General features: G+C 40.0%; 1 protein-coding gene across 2 annotated transcripts in view; it reads left to right on the forward strand.

Annotated features, from left to right (window-relative positions):
* Rnf180 (ring finger protein 180) overlaps window positions 1-19,386 on the forward strand; it is a 175,338-nt gene that overhangs the window by 115,372 nt on the left and 40,580 nt on the right. For both annotated transcript variants that reach the window (XM_052159960.1, XM_052159959.1), the window contains exon 6: window positions 4,120-4,345. In XM_052159960.1, coding sequence (XP_052015920.1) covers window positions 4,120-4,345 — 226 coding nt within the window. The remainder of the gene's footprint in view (window positions 1-4,119; window positions 4,346-19,386) is intronic.

The raw sequence follows: 19,386 nt of genomic DNA on the forward strand, positions 1-19,386 counted from the left end.
CCTTTCATGTTTGGGATCATCTTTTTCCTTATCTTTCCCTTTTTACTCTGCTAGTGTAATGGACTGCTCCTAACTCCTAGTGGCTACCTACAACAGAATTCTTTCTTCAGTTACTTTTTGTTCTCTGCTGTGTTTTAGTGATGTTTCAATCCTTATATCTAGAATGACAAAGCAGCCACTGTTTTTGACCCAGAAGAATTATAAATATGACACTATAGAAACTATTTAGATGTGGATTTCCTTACCTTTGTTCTTTTTCCTTGGGACAAAGTAAGTATACAGCCAAGCTTTCTGTCAGTGAGTGGATAAATTAATTCCTCTGTAGAGTTAGAAGCATATAAATTGATATATGGAAGCCTCATCTACCCCATCCATGTTGCATTCCATAATCTGTAACACTAAGTTCTAGAGTTAGCCCTACTCCAACCCCATCCCCATTCCTCACCCCACCCCATCCCTCCACTACCTATGTTAGTCCCCACTCCCACTGTCTTAGTTAGGATTTCTATTCCTGCACAAACATCATGACCAACAAACAAGTTAGGGAGGAAAGGGTTTATTCAGCTTACACTTCTACATTGCTGTTCATCACCAAAGGAAGTCAGGAATGGAACTCAAGCAGGTCAGCCAGCAGGAGCTAATGCAGAGGCCATGGAGGGATGTTACTTACTGGCTTGCTTCCTCTGGCTTGCTCAGCTTGCTTTCTTATAGAACCCAGGACTACCAGCCCAGGGATGGCACCACCCACACTGAGCCCCCTCCCCTTGATCACTAATTGAGAAAATGCCTTACAGCTAGATCTCATGGAGGCTTTCCTCAACTTTTCTCTATGGTAACTCCAACTTGTGTCAAGTTGAAACACAAAACCAGCCAGTACATGGGCATTGGCCAGAACTCAGCAACTCCCTTAAGAGCAGTTGAATAAACATCACCATCAACTTTCAGTGAGGTTATTACATTACTCACAAAATTGTAACATGTCTAATACTCAGTTTGAAAATCTAAAATTGAGGGTTAATGATGTTTTCAACAGGTAAAAGAGCCAACTACCACTCGTGATGACAAGAGTTTTAGAGCCAGGCATCACATGATGGAAGAAGAGAACCAACTTCTCCAGGTTGTTCTGAGACCTGTGGCATACACATGCACATAGAAAATAAATAGATTAATGTAAAAAACAAACATTTAAAAACATAAAGGGTATTTGAGAGAAAAAAGTATTGCATTGATTAATATATCACAGTAAGAAGTAGACTCACTAAGGAGAAGCATGGATGTTAAAACCAGAACCAACTTTTTCTAACTGGGGAAACTATACAAAAACTAGCGTGACTATAAAGGTGTTTATTTGTGTGTTATGATTTTATCTACTTTGTGTGTGCTGTAGGTCAGAGAACAACAGGTAAGGAGTTGGTTCTCACTTTCTACCATGTGAGTCCTAAGAATCAAACTCATGCTTGGTACCTTTACCAGCTGAACCACTTCACCAGCCCAGTGGGTTTGCTTTTTAATGGAAGGAAAACCTGTAGAATCTAATAAGTACAAAACAAAAGATATCTTGGGAAATGAAGTAAATTTAAACTAGTAATGATAAACACACATACACACAAATATCCATATATAAGAGAAATGTGTTACCTTGCCAGCAAATAGGCAATATAATCCAAACTACCCATAAATCATTATTAAAAACCGTTGACTCTGAATCAGTAGATAGGAAACATTTCATACAGCTCTTGTTACCCCCTCCAAAGACCATTTTCAGGCAATAAAAGAAAGTTACAGCCCTTTCCCATATAGCCTGGAACAAGCTTTCAAAAGTCTCAAACAAAACTCTAAATGTTGTGCATAGTGTTTATTTATTTAATAATGGTCACTAATTATTTAATTAATTTGGCTTAAAACACGAGACTTATAATATTTCTGAAACAGTCATGTCTTTAAAAGATTTACTTGAACCGTGTTAACATTTGACATAGCTGAGGAAGTGGTTTAGTGTTTAATAATGTGTATAGGTCAGTTCCTAGTACCCATATCAGTTGGCTTCTACTGCCTATAACTCCAGCTTCAGGGCTCTGACAGTTCTGGATTCCTGGTCTATCCGGAAAATGCTGCTGAGGGATCGTGGGAAAACAATCCAGGTGTCTGGATATGGCTGCACCCGAGACTGCTAATGTTTGTACAAGGAGGCCCCACCTTTTATTAAGAATGGAAGGCGGGTTAGTGGGCGGAAGAGAGGGTAGGAAGTAAGAAGCAGAGATCACCTACAACATGGTGAGTCTCTGGGTTAAGTTTTACTGTTGAAAGAGAAGAGAAAGTCAGCCCGTGCTAGAGAGGCCTCTTTTCTTTCCACATTCGGTTGGGTGTGAAGGTGGTGGAACCCGTGCCACATTCACTGAGTGCACTGGGCTGGCTGAGAAGAGGGAGTGGGCAGCAGGGGTGAAGGCGAGCATGGGCTCAAAGGCAAACAGAACTGCATCCAGACAACCGTAAATGCTTCTGTAATAAATGGGAAAATAAACCAGCCTCTAAGGTTTAAGACTTTTTATTATAAAGATTTCTAATGTAATATAGTTTTATCCATAGGCTCAATATAGCTCAGGTAAAAAATTTAGCTTTTAAACCATGACATGAGAGTGTAATTCTAAACTATACACAATCATGAAAATGGTCAGGAGCAAACAAAGCACTGTTGTGCTATGAATTAAAGGATTTTAACAATCAGATACTGAGTCTTACTCTGAAGTTGTAAATTATGATTATGGAGCAGGATGAACAATACACTGGTATTAAAAAAATGACCGTAGAAAATAAATATATCTAGATAAATAATAACATATCATGGTGTTATTACAGCACAAATCACCGGAGGATACTTGGTACTGCAACACAAATTCCGTAGACTGGGAAATCTGTAAGGATAGGAATGTCTTGTACTTTTGCAGGCAGGAAAGCTCACAGACTAAGTCTTAAAAAGGTCAGTGTTAAATGGAGGCCCAATCTGTAATGCAATCCTTGCTGACAGAAGAATGGAAGAATGAAAGGGGTGATTTTCGCTCCTCAGCCCATACACGGGTTACTAATCCAATTCCTAAGAGTTCCATAACTTCATCACCTACGCCTCACCCCTTCCTGCTGTTGCACTGAGAAATGTTCAGTAGAAGCTTTCAAGAGGTGAACATTCAGTGTGTAACAGAGGGCTCGGTTGTTAGTTTCTGTTCGTTTGTAGCTCAAGCCTCTTTTGTTTTCTGTATACTTGTGTATCTCCCTGCATATTAGAGCTATTTAGTAAGCCCAAAGTCCATTCAAATATCACTCACTGATCTCATCACTGTGAGGAGAAAAAGAACTAAATTTTGATTTTTTTTTCCCTGAACACATCTTAGCTTGAGGAACCCTTCCCCAAGGCTTCACAAGGATCTACAGAGTCTGGGGTGAGAGAAGATGAGAGGAGGCAGATGAGGAGGAGGGTGGCAACAGCTACCATCTTTTAAATTTGAACTAAGTGTTTGCAGTGGATCGCCTGGTCTAATGCCACAGCTTCACAGCTTGGGCAACTCCGAGGTTAAACAATAGGAACTCTTGCTCTACACTTTATGCTGCCTCTCCCAAAGCTAATCCCATAATCACCCCACACTGCTTTGCCAAGGCTACCTTCCCTTAACTTTGATACATTTTTGGCATTGAAGCCCATAAAGATGTACGGGGTAGACTGGGAAGGGTTCCAGGTACAGTGTGAGAGCGAAGAGAGACTGATGGACATCATGAGAAGATGCCATGGTAACATGCTGTAACTGATGACAGTCACCATTTTGGTCGGGGGTGGAGAGATGTAATCCCAGTGCTGGTAGATGTAACACTTAACTAGTACTGGTCAGAATCTCAGGTATACTTAATATGCTTGGGAATGGTTTAGCATCTAGTTTTATAAAGAAATACTCTATTTTCTGTTTTTTTCTCACTTTAACAGATCTCACTTTTAATACTTGGAACATGTTACAGAAACAGATACTGTAGGCATCTCATAATATTTTAATTTTAACACAATATAAAATCACCCTCTCTCAGGTAATCCAGCCTCATCCTAAACTAAGGCAAAGTTTCCCTTGTGTGTTGCAGACCGTGAGTAATGAGATGAGTACAGATGAGGAGACTGAGTTCCCAGAGGAGAAGGACAGCTACATGTGCGCAGTGTGCCTGGATGTGTACTTCAACCCCTACATGTGCTACCCTTGCCACCACATCTTCTGCGAGCCCTGCCTACGGACTCTGGCCAAAGACAACCCCGCAAGCACTCCCTGCCCACTGTGCCGGACAATTATTTCTAGAGTCTTTCTCCAGACAGGTAATGTTCTCTTTCATTATCATAGTCAAGTAATGTTCTCCGATTATCTCTTGGCTTTAACTCCAAAGGCATCATTGTGTGGTCAATGAAAATCATCCACCATGTGGTTGCTGCTCTAGTTTATAAAACAGTGCTTACCCAACTGATATTGCTATCCCAGAACCACAGGTGAAAGCAGGACTTCCCTTGCTGACCCCTATCTCTGCACTCTGGTCCTGCTGAACATCCTAGCCAGCTGTTGTTATGTCTCTAAAGACACCTCCATAGTGACGGGGATTCCATCTGAAGCAAAACTGCTCACTCCTTACTCCTCTTGTTGGCCTTCTACTGCTGTTTCTGTGTCCCTCGTGTCTGAGGACAGTTACCCAGAGTCCCAAATCACTGAGTGAGGAATACCTGCTGGTTGACACTGTGGCATGATGTTGTTAATTATGAATGTCTTGGGCTATCTCATAGCTATCCAAAGATGCTTGAGTCCACAGACAGTGGATATGAGGCATCTGTTCTAACCATTCCTAGTGTGACTCTTTCTTTTTAATTGAGTGAGAGTAATGTAGGAATAAGGATGTTCACCTATATTTGTGAAGATGGTGGTAAGCCATCTTATCCATGTTGGTGAAGAGGTACAAACTAATGCACATGAACATAGACAACTAAGGGAAGTGCAGTGTTCACTGTCTACTAGGAAGGAGGGGCTTTCTATCTCCATGTCTTATCCTCAGAACAACAAAGTCAAGTGGAGATTGAGGTATGTACTTTAATAGTAAAAGTAAAGACTTTAAACAGAAGTTTTATTCCCTGAAATAAATCAAAGGGCCCACCACCCATCTGGGTGAAGCATTGGATACTCCAACCCAGCCCACTGTACAAAGGCTTGCAGTTTCTCTAATCAGGGTGATGTGAAAGTACAGGTACAACTCTCTGATCTGCCTAGTACAATGAGACTGTTGCAGAATCACTGCACATCTCATGACCAATTGTGTTGGTGAGCACACAATACTACCCTGTAGAGAACTGTGGTCAGGGCCCAAGTCTCTCAGCAGTTACTCCTTCTTCTGTGGGAGCATACCATCAAAGATGGAAGAGGAAACTGTCCTTAACAGGGCAGCAGCTTGCAGTATGTTCCTGTTCTCCATCCTGTGACTGGGACATGGCTGTGGGAAGAAAGAGTTCTGTTGTCATAGCAGATCCTGGCCAGAGCGCCATGAGCTAACAGAAGATGGGAGAGCATCTTCAGAGTTACTACCACCTACCAAGAGCGTGTTTGATGGGATGAAGCTGTTTCTTATGTCCCTACCTCACAGGATCTCACTAAACACTGTAGAGTATTCAGATAGACCTTATCCCTGTCTTCTAGGATCTTGTTTAATACAGATAGCAGTTACAAAATGTATTTCCTTCATGCCTTCAACTAATAATGACAAAAGTCTCTCTTGCTCTGTTTTCAGAATAAAATTTTCATATTTTTCTTTATTTTCAAATAGTTATTCTAAAATAAGTCATTTTAGTAATACTAACAGTCTATTTAAGAGGAAACTATGCATGCTTTTGTTTTGTTCATTTATAGACTGATAAAATAGAGAGTGTCCTTATTACCTCAAAAAGATTTGGGATAATTTATGGCAATGAAATACTAATAAGGGAAATAAAAGTTGAATGCAACTTTTACATACAGGCACAGGTGCAGATGCATAAGCCATGGTGTCCTCCCAGTAACTACAGGTTGACATACACTGTGGGGTCCTCCCAGTAACTACAGGTTGACATACACCGTGGGGTCCTCCCTGTAACTACAGGTTGACATATACCATGGAGTCCTCCCAGTAACTACAGGTTGACATACACCATGGGGTCCTCCCAGTAACTATAGGTTGACATACACCGTGGGGTCCTCCCTGTAACTACAGGTTGACATACACCGTGGGGTCCTCCCTGTAACTACAGGTTGACATACACCATGGTGTCCTCCCTGTTACTACAGGTTGAAATTTGCCATGGGGTTCTCACAGTAACTACAGGTTGATGGAGCTTTAAATGTTCTAACATATAACAAAAAGTACAAGTAAGAGTTTGAAGAAGAAGTGATTTTCATAATCCATTAAAAGGAAAAATATGAATTTTTAAGGATAAGCAAAGCACTTAGTCCTAAGACCTTTTGTGTGACTTCTCTGAAACATACCAAGAGAAAACAATGTCGTCAAAGGCATCCTCAAAGAAAATGTAGCATCAAGACAACTCTTTGTTGCTTATGGTATTTTAAATAAAACCTGAGGAAATACCTAAACTAGAAAGAGCCATATTGCTAATTACTAAAACAATATGGCTCAGGCTTCTTGTTAAAATAATTTCATACAGTAAGCTCAGACTCACCAGTGTTCGTCCATACCATTTCCTCACAGCATTTAATGGATTTCTTTACACAATATTGTATGTCTTTGTGTCTGTCTGGGGGGTCAGTTGGAGGTGCTAGCATGTGGGTCTACGCATGTCTACGCTTTTCTCATTGTTAGCCAAACTATGAGATCATGTGAAAAATGTTTTCGATTTGTTTCCTTATTTAACCTAAAGTCCTTGCATTTCTTGTAATGGCATCATGTTTCACTTAGCCCAGTTACTTTTATGGAATGTTTACACTTTTTATTTATAATTTTATTTGTACATTAATGTTCCACATGGATAAGTGTTTGAATACACCACAGAATGCTTCCTTGTGATTTAACTTCCTGAAGCAGAGGTAGCAGTTAAACTCTTGTTTTAATGTAGTCCATGAATTATCAGTAACAGCAGTATGTGAGGACTTGCTGTCTCTACCACCTTGGTCAACTAGTTTTTTGTTTTAAATTCCTGACCATAAGGATTCTTTTATATTTTATGCCACTTTTTGCCATATGTAGAAAGCAGTCTTACCCCTTGTCATTTACATCTTATCTTTTGGTTACAATATTTTACCAATGTGCCAAATATCTAGATTTTTGGTATGGTTTGGTTTTCTTTTTGGTAGTGTCAGGTGTTTAACCTTTGTCTTTATTGTTAATTCTTAGGTAATAAAGGCCTTACCAACTGTAGAAGTTGATAAGCATTCCCTTTACCTAGGTTTTTTAAGTCACATTCCGGCCTTGTTTTCCCACCTCCCCTGGGGTGCTGACTTACCTGAGGATAAAGTGCTATTTTGCAATCCTTAGACTCCTGTCCCAGCAGCACTTAAGGCATTCTCCCCGTGCCAGTGGAGCTGCCTTTCTTGGCAGCTGTTCTTGCCACTGTGTCAGGAACCATTACCTCATTTCTAAGTATTTTAGTATTTATATTTAAGAACTCAGAAAGTTTAAATTAATTTGAGGATGAGTGACATTTTAATGTATGTTTTATAATAGTGATTATTATAGTTTGTCACTTTTCAGTAAAGTTCTATATTTCCCTTCGTAACAGCTCTGCACAGTGTATATTGACTTTATGTATATGTAGTCATTGGTGGCTATTATAACATTGATTGTTAGCTCTTCAGTTTTGTCTATTTTTATTGATATGTTAAGAAAGCATCACCTAGTCTTGCATTCTTCTGTTTCTGTCATCTGACTTAGTGTTAGGAATTATTTAGTGAATAAATTAATCATAAAAATTAATTAATGTTATCGTTCTGATTGTGAGTAAACCATGGGATTGTTATTGCCAAAGGTTACAGCAGAAAATCTGTACTCCTAATGATGGTTGGTCAGGTGCTTCTGGAACCAAACTGTATACCGCATGGAAAAGAATGGTCAACCACTCCTGCCTCACAATATCTGTGTGTATGTTAACTCCAGAACAAAGCCAAAAATGTAGAGTGAAATGAAAATAAATTCTTAGAAGAAAGCAAAAGATTTTATCTTCGTGAACTTTGATTAAAAAGTGGTTTCATAGCTATAATACCTAGGGCACAAAGATTCAGAGGAAATGGATATTTCAGACTTCATCAGTTTTTTTTAAAGCTTTACTTTAAAGTAGATACATCAAAAAAGGGCAAATAACAAAATGAGGATCTTCTTGCAAACATGGTGGGAGGTCCATGTAGAGAGACCCTGTAAGCTGCACAGAAGGTAGGAATATACAAGGGGTCACAGGTCAATACATCTAGACAATCACTCCCACCTCCTGCCCCTTTCCTGTTCACAATACACCATGATCTTAAAAGAAAAGCCTTGCCCATGTTCTAATATTTTTCTCTTCTCTACCAGCCTTCCCCTTTTGACTATCTCCCTAACCCTGATTCAGTAGAATTCAGTATAGATAAGCAGCTATAAAGAAATTGAAGTGCATGGAAATCTCTCAACAACCAAGGAAGTAACACTTAAGCTAACCTGAGACTTTAAGCATTAAAGAGAAATGTGATACTCCATCACAGAAGTTTTAGTTGTCACAATAAGATGCTGTTTGCTTTTAAGCAGCAGGGCAGAGGCATCTGCAGCTTTTGGGACAGTCCCAAATAATTCTCAATTATCCAGTTTCTGCCTGACCTTCCAATGTCCTACCAGACTCTCTCCAGGATGTACAGCTTATCAGCAAGAATATCACACTTTTTAATAACCTCTTTTTACTGTGACCATCTGTGATTTGCCTTGGTCATGTCCAAATTTATGGGAAGGTCATTTCACAGTTTCTCCAATTCTACACCAGCAAGCCTGGTCTATTAATTCTTATGCTGATGTGGTTCTGGTTCTGCTTCTATTTGTTCCTCTGGGATTCCTTTTATCCAATTCATCTCATATAGAATGATCTCTGCCTTTGAAACCCATACAGATTCTCTATCAGGAAGACTATTTGCCTGTGTCCATTTGTCTTCTAGTATAATCACTCCAAAGCTTTAATCTATGGAAATAAATATTCTTATTATGAAAATAAGAGTATATATGCAGTATTTAAAGTGTGGTTTCTTAGAGTCCTGGCATATTTGTACCATCTTTATGAATTTTATTCTGTCCACATAGGAGAAACTTTTGTTTTTCTACTTAAGGGATTTTCTTACCAATATAATTATCAAGTATTTATCTTAGCCTCATCCTTAGCAATATGTCTGTGAATTTATTGATTTAATGTTCTAGTTCGTATCTACTTTAACATAAGTGGCAGTTATAAATATTCAATCTTATCCAGAATCACTTTAAATGTCATTAATGGTTTATAAACCGATGTCTGGAAAACATTGACTCACAAGTATGGAGGGAGATTTACCTCTAGAAGAAAAACCCCCCAAACACTTAAAACCCTTCCTAGGAGTGAGCTAAGCAGGGGTAACAGATTACCCATTGTGGCATCTGCTGTGTTACCTAAGCTGTCTCTTCCTCCTGGATCAAGTACCCATCTCTCCTAAGACCCCCAAGAATCTGCAGCTACTGATGCACACTATTGCATTTCTTAAATTTTCCCCTAAACTCTACTTTAACACTTGACATTTAATCATTGAAGTGTGTTGCTTTGGCTGCTTTACAAAATATTGTAGCAGTGTTGTAGGTCATGTCTTCACCCATAATTTGGGAAACTGAGACAGAGGGATCACTGTGGTCCACCTGGGATACAGAGTAAAACTTTGTCTCAATCATCTGAAATAACCAGATAGCTTAAACTAGTAGCACTAAGTGAGGAAGGAGCATGAAGCCTTTTTTTTTTTTTTTACACATAAGACAGAGAATTGTGGATTTTGCTAAAGCCAAAGTTTTCTATACTAAACACCTCTGAAGGACCATTAATGTATCTCATCCCATAGCTTTCAAAAACCTTGTCCTAAACTGTAATTTACAACAACATATAACAAATGTCACAACACTACGAATGCTTAGCATTTTGTCTACAGCATTCTAAGAGCTCAGTTACTGTTGAACTGAGCTCAATTACATAGATATCATTTTGGCTTTTTTGTCATGGGCAAAATCAACCATCCCTGAAAAAAGCTGAAAATAATTTTCCAATGCTCCAAAGCTACCAAAAAGATTCTGTAATACAAAATAAATGTTTGGTTAAATGTAATGTTAAAGAGTCTTTTTTTTTTCCATTATGTAAGTCTACCACATTTTCTGTGTCCAATTCTCTACTGAGGAATATCTAGGTTGTTTTCTACCTCTGCATGTCATGAAGAGAGCAGCACTGTGGTTGAGCAAGTGTCTCTGTGATAACATGAAACATTCTCTGCCTAGAGCTCAAGCCAGATCCTGTGGCAGGTTAATTCTCATCTTCCAGAGGAAATCACCAGGCTGGTTTCCATTCCGGCACTCCTTGCAGCAGTGGGGGAGTACTCCTGTATTCCACACCCTTGGCAGAACGAGCTCTCACTTGTTTTATTGACCTTAGCTACAGTGACAGGTATAATATAGAATCTCAAAGTAGTTTTGATTTACAATTCCCTGATGGCTAAGGATGTTGAACATTTCTTCAAGTGTTTCACAAACATTTGAGACTTTTTTTCTGTTTAGATCTGTACTGCTTTTTTAGTTTGCTTATTTTTTCTTGATATCTGATTGCTTGAGTTCTTTATATATTTTGTGTACTAGCCCCCTATCAGATATACAGTTAGTAAAAAAATAAATAAAATGAAATATTTCTCACTGTAGTCTGTCACATCATTCAGATGACAGTGTTCTTTGCCATGCAGAAGATTGCATTTATTAATTGTTGATCTTAGTGCTGAAGAGGTCAGTTCAGGACCTTTAGAAAACTCTGCCAAACCCCTCCCTCCTGGAACAGAAAGGTCATGGAACACCTAGGCACCCCTCCCCTCTGGAAGGGAGAGGCCAATTAACATACCTTATATGGGGGTTGGGGGAACTGACCATCTGCCCTCTGTGGAGGGGAGAGGCCCAGAGCACATAGACATATTCCTCAGGACAGAGGGACCATTGCCCACCTACAGACAAAGGAAGTCCTTGCCACTCCATTTCCTAAAAACCAATCAGTTTAAAAGTCACACTGTTCTGCCAATCACATTGTGAAAACTATATAAAAATTTGCCAACCGGGCTGTGTGGGATATAGACCTCTCCTTCAGGTGTAGGATAACCCCAGTGCACTGGAACAATAAATTCCTCTTGCTGTCGCATCAATCCCTGACTTTGCATTGTTCACTGGGGGTCTCCAGTAAGCTAAGACTTGCTAGAGTCTTACAGTGCCTGCAATGTTCTGTTCAAAAGTCTTTTTCTGTGCCAAGGTATTCATGGCTTATCCTTTGCTTTCTCTTCTATCAGGCACAGTGTACCTGGTTTTATGATGAAGTGAAGTATTTGATCCTTTTGGAATTGAATTTTGTGAAAGATGTTAAATATGGCTCTATTTGGATTTTTCTACATACAGCCATCCAGTTTGACCAGCACCATTTGTCCAAGACACTATCAAAACAGAAACATAAATACCAAGCCAGCCACAAACTCTTATCTAAAATGCCATGCTACCTGCAAGATATGCAGGAGTAGCTGGCCAACACGTAATGCACTCCACAGTTTTTGGGGGGTTGGGCGTGGGTTGGTTTGTTTTGCTATAATAAAGAGGACTTTTTTGTTAGTTTTTTTTATTGTTTTGTTTGGGAGGGTGAGTGGAGTTTTGTTTTCTTGGTTTGGAAAGGGTTTTATTGTACTGGGTTTTTTTTTTCTTTTTTTGAGAACTAAAGGTTGGATGGTTAAGGAGGGAGAGAGAATCTGGAAAGACTTAGGGGAGGAAAAGAATATAATGAAAACATTTAAATTTTAAAACTGTTTTCTATAGTAAAAACATTAAGGAAAAGTCATTTTGCTTTAACTTCTTAACTAAAGGGTTAAAATATCATCATGCCAACTCTTTCTTTATCCTGGTACACCATTACATTTGGTTATATTATGAAAACCAAATGTTGTGGTAGCAAATGCTAACGAAAAAAAAAATGTAATCAAAATGAACAAAATTTAAAAAGTTTATCTTGCTAATAACAAGAATTCCTAAGTATCAAAGATCTGCTAAACATAAGTTGCTCTTGGTGATGACTACAATGGAAGCTCTGTAGCTTCATTTTGACAAAATGATAAATAAGTGGAATGTGGACTCAGAGCTTTGTCCCTGTTTTGTGTCTCTTCAGGCAGAGTATTTAGCTGCAGAATGGTACATCCCAAAGCAGATTTAATCATGAGTGAATGGTTCACAAGAAAAATGGGAAAGTCAGATTGAAATGTACTTGATGAGTTTGGATAGGTCTGGGTTTGTCAGATTTTTCAGCCAGCATGCACATCCCTTTAGAGTCCCAGTGAGGGCAGATCTTCAGTTAGCACATGGTAAGGACTCCCCGGGCCTGAAGAGCTGGCCCCATGATAATACTGATCTGTCTTACCTTGTGCATTTCTGTGATTGAAACTGGTAATTTCCCATTGAATTTAGACCTTTACAACAGACTCAAGCTTTCTCTACCTTGCTAACATTTTGAAATGTCCTGAAGATATGCAGAAATGCATTTCAATAGGAGTGTTAGAATCCATTTCAATGGAACTTTCTCACCCTTCTTGAAGAGGTATAAATAATTATTGCCTTGAAGTCCTGAAAATAGCTTGGTAACAGCTTGTGAATTTTCATTGCTTTTCAACAGTGTGTCTGAGTGTCAAACATGTTTACCCTTCTCCGTTCCTGTGTGAAGGGGGGGGGATCTCAGATGTGCTTGACATGGCATTTTAACCACTGCTAAACAGTACAAAGAAAACTGGGTTATATGCCCCAGAAATAGTAAAACCATTCTAAGGATGCTTCCTAAGGCAATGGTTCTCAACCTTTCCAATTCTGTGACCCTTTAATACAGGGTTGTGGTGGCTCCCAACCATAAAATCATTTTCATTGCTACTCTATAACTGTAATTTTGCTGCTGTTATGAATAACAATGCAAATATCTGGATTTTCCCATGGTTTGATTTAGGTGATCCCTGTGAAAGAGTCATAACCCAAAGGGCTCGTGACCCACAACTGAGAAACCTGATACTTATGGTATTAGTCAATACCAAATGAAATTGAGTAACAATGAGTTAACAACAGATACAGAGAACTGTTTCCTTAGAAGTCTCCTTATCACACCAACACCCACTCACGGGGATTCTAAGTCTATCACTTGTTTATGCCTTAAAAATGCATAGTAATGTATAGTCTATACATTAATCTACTGGGACCAAATAATGTCTATGAATAAGCATAATGGCCCCTGTGGGGATTATACCTCTGCAGAAAGAATGCATCCTAATCATGCAATTACAAAACCCTTGGAAAGTAGCCTGAATATTTTTGCCACAACTTTTGCATGCTCCCCTTTCTGTCTTGTATCCTTTTGTACTGTGTTCCTGGAAAAAAATGAAAAATTATGTATCAAAAAATATAGGACTGAGATGTGAATTCTGGGGCAAAAGGTTTTATAATAGTAAATAAAAAATAGAAATGCATTAATAAAAATGGATTAGAAGGAACTTTACTTTTTAATGTTATTTATTAACTTTATATATATATATATGTGTGTGTGTGTGTGTGTGTGTGTATATATGAGTACACTGTAGCTGTCTTTCAGACACACCAAAAGAGGATGTCAACTCCCATTACAGATGGTTGTGAGCCACCATGTGGTTGCTGGGAATTCAAATCAGGACAGTGCTCTTACCCTCTGAGCCATTTCTCCAGCCCTAGCAGGAACTTTAATAATCTGAGTGAGATACTGAATATGTATCTTGCAGCATTTTAAATGAGTCTAATACTAGTGGGCCCGAGTCTGCCTTGCATTTATAATCCTCCATTTCTTAATAAGACTCCAAGGTACTACCCAGAACCAACCCTGTTAGAACCCTTAGCTCACAGCAGTAGGATTGTATTTTCACTCGAGACAATTGAATACAGGCTCCATACAAGTGCATAGCTTTAACTTCTACAGTTAGCAAGATGCCAGAAGCTATGCTTAACAAATATTTGTTTACCAATAATGAAGTATTTAAATATAAAGTTACAAAATACCAAGCCTAGAGCTGAAATCAAAGTGAAAAGCTGTCAGCGTGGCACAGGCCTTTAATCCCGGCACTTGGTGGGCAGAGGCAGGGAGGTAGGTCTCCAAGAATTTGAGGCCAGCCTGCCTGCAAAGCAAGTTCTGGGCCAAACAGGTCTACAGAGTAATACCTTGATTCAAAAATTACCATGTTGATATAATCCATACTCCAAAATTACTTTATTACATATATAACTGCCCATTTCTAATTATTAATGAAACCCAATAGTAATGGTTCTTATAATGATGTAAATTCTGGTTATATGTAATCTTCAAATATATCAAGGAAATAACTGTTCCTTTCAGGTATGTGTATGAGTGTTTATGGGGGAGGGGGAGGGAGAGGTACAAGCTATGGGTTAATTTGGAATGGCTTCTTCAGTTGCTATCTGCCTTATTTTTTTTAAATTAGGTATTTTATTTATTTACATTTTAATGTTATCCTCTTTCCCAGTTTCTCCTCCAGAAATCCTCTCTCCCATCCCCCCTTCCCCTGCTTCTGTGCTTCCACTCCTGCCTCCCTGTCCTGGCATCCCCTACACTGGGGATTGAGCCTTTCCAGGACCAAGGGCCTCTCCTCCCACTGATGCCCCCACAAGGCCATCCTCTGCCACATATGCAGCTGGAGCCATGGGTTGCTCCATGTGTACTCTTTGGTTAGTGGTTTAGTCCCTGGGAGCTCTGGGGGGTCTGGTTGGTTGATATTGTTGTTCTTCCTAAGGGGTTTGCAAACCCCTTCAGCTCCTTCAGTCCTTCCCCTAACTCCTCCACTGAGGTACCCATGCTGAGTTGTGAGGCTCTGAGCATCCACCTCTCTTATTTGTCAGACTCTGCAGAGCTTCTCAGGAGACCGCTATATCAGGCTCCTGTCAGCAAGCACTTCTTGGTGTCTGCAATAGTGTCTGGGTTTGGTGTCTGTATATGGGATAGATTCCCAGGTGGGGTGGTCTCTGGATGGCCTTTTCTTCAGTCTCAGTTCTACACTTTGTCTCCGTATTTCCTCCCTTGATATTTTGTTCTCCCTTCTAAGAAGGACTGAAGCATCCACCTTTTTTTTTTTTTTTGAGACAAGGATTCTCCTTGAACCTAGAGTTCACTAATTGTCTGATTGGCCAGACGGGTGGGCCAGCAGTTCCCAAGGATCCATCTGTACATCGCTAGCACTGGGATTAAAACTGTGTGCTGTCTATCCATTGAACCAAAGCCCTCAGGAGTCAAGAAAGTCAGGAGGTTGGGCAAAAAGTTTAGAAACTTGACTGTAGGTCAGGGTGACATACTTTTTTACAAAGAGTCTATGGTTTTGCATATTTTGGCGGCAGGCAAGTATATTTTAGTTATTTTTCTGTGATCTTGATATTTGAAATTAAGATTATCAGTGTATTTGAACTTTTTTTTCTGAAGTTAGAACAGTTGTATTAGGCATTTACTCTTGTGAATCTTTGTGCAGATGTCTTACTAATCTTGTGAATAAAGTGCAGATGACATGCTTTATATTGTAGGAATCTCACTGCCTATCCTGTCTGCTGGTGGTTCTGTTAGGTTTAGTTCTTTACTCCAAAGCTGGGACTTAACATCCTTCTAGTTAGGAATCCACAGAAGTAATCTGAATGAGTTAAAACCTAATTTTGAGAGCAGGAGACAGCTTCCTGGTCTAGGTGTACAATTCTCTTAGGTTGGAATTGGAGAGCTTTGGGAATGTCTTTAGTCTCTGTATAAACACCAACATGCTGATTGTCTATCCTAAACCAGTGTGGATGCCTGTGTGGGGCTCTGTAGAGCTGTTTCTGCTTCAAGTGAAGCTGCACCTTTGATTTTATAAGGTCCCCTCCGCCCAGAACCCTATAAACGTTTGTAGATAGAACACTAAAATTTGTAGCGATAGGATGGATTTGGGAACTATCTGCTGAGAGACCAAAAAGTTCATTTTTTTAAATACCTTGGTTAAAGAGTAAAGATTATTCCTCTTGTTTTTTAAAAGAAGTATACACTTTAACAAACCCAACTGCACGGACAATTCAAACAAATCCATGAAGTGCAGTACCCATCTAGAAACCACACTTTCTGAAAACCATTCAAAGCAGAGTCCAGACGGTCTGATGATCTCACTGCCTGTAGGCTGAAGCTCAGATTCTGATGAACTGTGAGACAAGCAGGACTGCTTCAACAAGCAACATGAATACAGCCAGAAGCTTCAGACGGGTCTATAAAATGGCGGGTCCCGTATTTACCACTAAATAGCAAAACTGACAGAAAAGCTCATAGAAATAAATCGTTTAAGAATCCTTCTTGCTGGTGGGCACTCCTTCCAATAGCAGACTTTTGCAAATGGAGTTTTACAGTCTATATTTAAATAAATGTATGTTGGTAACAAATAAAGTATGCAGAAAAGTGAATGACCAAAAAAAAATCAAAAACAAACAACAACAAAAAAAAACTGTGTGCTTTGAAATCCAGCTTTTTATGGGGATCAAACTCAAGTATTAATGCTTCCATGGCAAATACTTTACAGGCCACTTTCCCATCCTGTCATAATTACTTTGATTTTATGAAAGCATCACATTCAGATGCTACAGTTTCAATGCTATTGCCAACGCATTTATTTATGATCAAGGCGACTTATACAAGGAAGAACTTATTTGGAGTTCACAGTTTCAGAAGGTTAGAATCCATGACCATCATGTCAGGGAGCATGGCAGCAGCCAGGCCTGGCACTGGAGAAAAGGCAAAGAGAGCTGAGTATGGTGTGGGCTTTTGAAACCCAGTGCTCACCACCCAGTGGCACGCCTCCTCCAACAATCCCTCCAACAATGCCCTTTAATCCTTCCCAAACAGTTCTACCACGGAGGGGAGGTGGGGAACCAAGTACTGAAATATATGACCCTGTGGGAGCCAGTCTTATTCAAATCGCCACACATGCAAAGAAGGCGTTTTACTGACTGAGCCACCTCCCCAGCCTCTTGTAATTACTGGTTTTTAAATGAAGGCATGACATGCTAGAGTTTCCACTGGTATTTCCATCGCGTTTAACTACGTGTATCATCTGAACAGATGTAAAGCCTTCAGTATTTTCTAGTGCATTCAATAGTATTGGACATGGATGGTATCTGCCAAATTCTAGTGTGCTTGGTAATAAGGAGTGCACACCCCGGGCCATCCAGAGCCAAGCTTGATGACTGATGGAATCTGGGGGATCCCCATGGAGGAAGAAGAGAACCTACTCCTAACCCTCACACCCAAGCTATGCCATGCATGCGCCCCCCAGAAACACACACACAATAAATAAATAAACTACATTTTATTTTTATCATCATCATCATCATCATCATCATCATCATTATTATTGTATCTTTTTTTTTATAGTCCAGTCATCCCCCTTCCAGTCTTTCCTCTGACAGTTCCTTCCTCATTCCATTCCTTCTCTCTCATCTTGAAGAGGATGTCCCCTTCTCTCTCATCTTAAAGAGGATGTCCCCTTCTCTCTCATCTTGAAGAGGATGTCCCCACCCACCCCTACCCCATCAGACCTCCCCACTCCCTGGGGCCTCAAATCTCTCAAGGGTTAGGTGCTTCTTTCACTGAGGCCAGACCAGGAAGTCCTCTGCTATATATATGTTAGGGGCCTCATATCAGCTGTGTATGCTACCTGGTTGGTGGCTCAGTGTCTGAGAAATCTTGGGGGGGCGGTCAAGGTTAGTTGAGACTGCTGGTCTTCCTATGGGGTCACCCTCCTCCTCAGCTTCTTCCAGCCTTTCCCTAATTCAACCACAAGGGACCGGGATTCTATCCATCGGTTGGATGTAAGTATCTGCATCTGACTCTCTCAACTGCTTGTTGGGCCTCTCAGACGTCAGCCATGCTAAGTTTCTGTCTGTAAGAACACCATAGCGTTAGTAATGGTGTCAGGCCCTGGAGACTCCCCTTGATATGGGTCCCAACTTAGGCCTGTCACTGGGCCTCCTTTCCCTCAGTCTTCTCCATTTTTATCCCTGTAGATCTTTTAGACAGGAACAATTCTGGGTCAGAGTTTTTGACTGTGAGATGGCAACCCCATCCCTCTACTTGATGCCCCATTTTTCTACTGAAGGTAAACTCTACCTCTGAGTCCTAAGCATCTCTCACCCTCGGGTCTCTGGTACAATCTAGAGGGTCCCCCCAAATTCTATCTTCCGAGATTGCCTGTTTCCATTCTTTATGCTGGCCCATAAAATACATTTTTTAACAAAAAAAAGGGAGTCCTGTGCTCTCCAATTGGCAGCTGAAAGTGACACAGAAGGGTCTGTCACCTCTCTCCTGTCTCCAGTTTGTCCTTGGTGTTTTTCTCAAGTTATTTTAAGAGATGTAATGTTGGATGTTCCATTTGTTGTTGCCTATGTCTGGATTTTCACGCTTAAAAACCACTGAGATACATATCTATAGGGGAACAGTACATACCTATAGGAGAATAGCATCCTCGGATAAGGGTACTACTCAGGTTTATGGAAATGTAAGGTAAGGCTTAATACATTTAAATACTATTACAACCGAAAAGAGCTTAAGGTCATTCTTCCCAGTTGCTATCAACTCAACTCAAGCTGTGAATCAGAATCATGAAGGAACTTGTTAGAGCAGACTTCCGGCCCACATACACAGTGTTGACCCACACTATCTGGATGAACATGCCTTTGTAGCAAGTGTGTTAGTGACTCTGACACCTGCCCAGGCATTTTGAAAACATGGATCTAATACAATATCATTCAGACAGAATTGGGTTTAATTAATCTCTATCCCTAAGTACATCATCAAAGTACCAGGCACATAGCAGACCACAGAGTAGATTTCTGCTGGAGCTTAGGTGGGAAGCAGATATTAAAAAGCAGCTTGCTGACTGACAGAGGACCCTGCAGTTAAAAGCATTAAGCCTAGCCCTAACTTGGCCCAGCAATAATTGCAGCAATGATTTCCTGATCTTCTCTTGTCTACCTGTCTCTCTGTCCAAATGTAGCAAATAAAATCATCCAAAATGATCAGCCTCACAATCTGTAAGCACACAGGTGCATGTACAGCTTCGATTG

This window comes from Apodemus sylvaticus, chromosome 16 (genome assembly GCF_947179515.1).
Source record: "Apodemus sylvaticus chromosome 16, mApoSyl1.1, whole genome shotgun sequence".
NCBI classification, from domain to species: Eukaryota; Metazoa; Chordata; class Mammalia; order Rodentia; family Muridae; genus Apodemus; species Apodemus sylvaticus.